The sequence below is a fragment of the Lontra canadensis genome, unplaced genomic scaffold (assembly GCF_010015895.1).
Source record: "Lontra canadensis isolate GAN:19392208 unplaced genomic scaffold, GSC_riverotter_1.0 scaffold320, whole genome shotgun sequence".
NCBI lineage: Eukaryota > Metazoa > Chordata > Mammalia > Carnivora > Mustelidae > Lontra > Lontra canadensis.
Window position 1 is genome coordinate 91,895 of NW_022631314.1, and position 2,487 is coordinate 94,381.

At 39.5% G+C, this 2,487-nt stretch overlaps 1 protein-coding gene across 1 annotated transcript; it reads left to right on the forward strand.

Annotated features, from left to right (window-relative positions):
• Window positions 1–425: 425 nt before the first annotated feature.
• On the forward strand, window positions 426–2,074 carry LOC116862776 (eukaryotic translation initiation factor 2 subunit 3-like). The gene has a single exon (XM_032850171.1). It carries the CDS (start codon window positions 866–868, stop codon window positions 1,916–1,918), a length of 1,053 nt encoding a protein of 350 aa, XP_032706062.1. The 5' UTR covers window positions 426–865; the 3' UTR covers window positions 1,919–2,074.
• The last annotated feature ends 413 nt before the right edge of the window (window positions 2,075–2,487 follow it).

Genomic DNA, 2,487 nt, shown 5'->3' on the forward strand with positions numbered 1-2,487 from the left:
TTCTCCACAAATACTTACCAAGTTAAAACCTGTGGCTAACCAATAATATTTTCTCATCACAGAGGAAATGTAAGGCAAGGAAAACTATGCCAGGTAATGCAAGTCAGGTGAGGTCTCTTCAGAAGACCCTAGCAGCAGCCTTATATTTGTGTAAAGGAAAGCTTATAGAAGATGAATTGAATAGGGAGTGAAAAGCTTGGGGACCCACCTAGAAGCTGAAATTGGACTGCATGTTTCACAAAGCTCAGGAATAGTCAATGGAAAGTCACAAAGAATGGGGGTGGGGAACAGAACATGTGGGGTAAGGTGGGGCTGGTGATAGGATGACAGAGATTATAGTTACAGTAAAGCTAATATAGAAAGAGGATAAGAGGTATAAAAAGATTGACAAATTTAAGTGTCAAGAACATTATTTTCGGACTTCCTTCCTCTCGGAGCAAGATGGCGGGGGGGTGAAGCTGGAGTGACTCTGGGGCAGCCACATCTTTCTCGCCAGGATCTCGCCACCTTGGATGTTACCAAGTTGACACCACTTTCACATGAAGTTATCAGCAGACAAGCCACAATTAATATAGGTACAATTGGTCATGTAGCTCATGAGAAATCCACAGTTGTAAAACCTATTTCTGGAGTTCACACTGTCAGGTTCAAAAATGAACTAGAAAGAAATATTACAATCAAGCTTGGATATGCTAATGCTAAGATTTATAAACTTGACGACCCAAGTTGACCTCGGCCAGAATGTTATAGATCCTGTGGAAGTAGTACACCAGATGAGTTTCCTACAGACATCCCAGGGACCAAAGGGAATTTCAAATTAGTCAGACATGTTTCCTTTGTTGACTGACCTGGCCACAATATCTTGATGGTTACGAGGCTAAATGGTGCAGCAGTGATGGATGCAGCTCTTCTGTTGATAGCTGGTAATGAGTCTTGTCCTCAACCTCAGACTTCTGAACACCTGGCTGCTATAGAAATCATGAAACTGAAGCATATTTTGATTCTACAAAATAAAATTGATCTGGTAAAAGAAAGTCAGGCTAAAGAACAGTATGAACAGATCCTTGCATTTGTACAAGGCACAGTAGCAGAAGGAGCTCCTATTATTCCCATTTCTGCTCAGCTGAAATACAACATTGAAGTTGTTTGTGAGTACATAGTGAAGAAAATTCCAGTACCACCAAGAGACTTTACTTCAGAACCCCGACTTACTGTTATTAGGTCCTTTGATGTCAACAAACCTGGCTGTGAAGTTGATGACCTTAAGGGTGGTGTAGCTGGTGGCAGTATTCTAAAAGGAGTATTAAAGGTGGGCCAGGAGATAGAAGTCAGACCTGGTATAGTTTCCAAAGATAGTGAAGAAAAACTCATGTCTAAACCAATCTTTTCCAAAATCGTGTCCCTTTTTGCAGAACATAATGATCTTCAATATGCTGCTCCAAGAGGTCTTATCGGAGTGGGAACAAAAATTGACCCCACTTTGTACCAGGCTGACAGAATGGTGGGACAGGTACTTGGTGCATTTGGAGCTTTACCAGAGATCTTCACAGATTTGGAAATCTCCTATTTCCTACTTAGACGGCTGCTAGGTATACGCACTGAAGGAGACAAGAAAGCAGCAAAGGTGAAAAAGCTGTCTAAGAATGAAGTGCTCATGGTCAACATAGGATCCCTGTCAACAGGAGGAGGAGTTAGTGCAGTCAAGGCCGATTTGGGCAAAATTGTTTTGACTAACCCTGTCTGCATGGAAGTAGGAGAAAAAATTGCCCTTAGCCGAAGGGTTGAGAAACACTGGCGTTTAATCGGTTGGGGTCAAATAAGAAGAGGAGTGACAATCAAGCCAACAGTAGATGATGACGGAAGAATTCCGGTGAAATCATACCTTCAGATGGAGTCAGAATTTCTCTTTACAACCTAGGGGTATATTTTCAAAGCAATACTGGGAAATTAATTTCACAGCTCATTACCTTAGTGGTAGCTGTAAGGTTATTCTCATTTTTTGGTGATGAAATTTAACCTCTAATGCTAAAATAGGGTCTACAATAAATGTAAAAATTGGCATAATGTTGGATTGAATCTAAAAAAAAAAAAAGAACATTATTTTCTTCTTAACTAGGAGGCTTCTGTGCCAAGCTAGTCAGTGTTTGAAAAATAAGAATTGTCTGGACTTCCCAAATATGCTTTCATCTCTGCTTTAGTGAGAAACCCAGAAAAAAGCCTAAAGCAGTTTCATAAGACATCATTTTTGGTTAAAAACAAACAAGTACATTTTTAAAATCCCACATTCACCCATCCAAAAGTTTTCTTAGAGTCTAATAAAAATAGTATTCCTTCTAAAATGAGTATTTAAAAAACCTTTCCTTCTACAACATGAGCAATAACTCCTAGGAAAACTGGTGTACTGGAAATTACTGATCAAAATCAAGGGCAAATTTTCCAGGGCATCTAATTTGACTACATTTTCCCTAAATTTTTTCTTAAAAAAGG

Bases quoted from the DNA above. Each gene is read 5' to 3' on its own strand.
- LOC116862776 (XM_032850171.1), top strand. From the start codon at position 866: ATGGTTACGAGGCTAAATGGTGCAGCAGTGATGGATGCAGCTCTTCTG.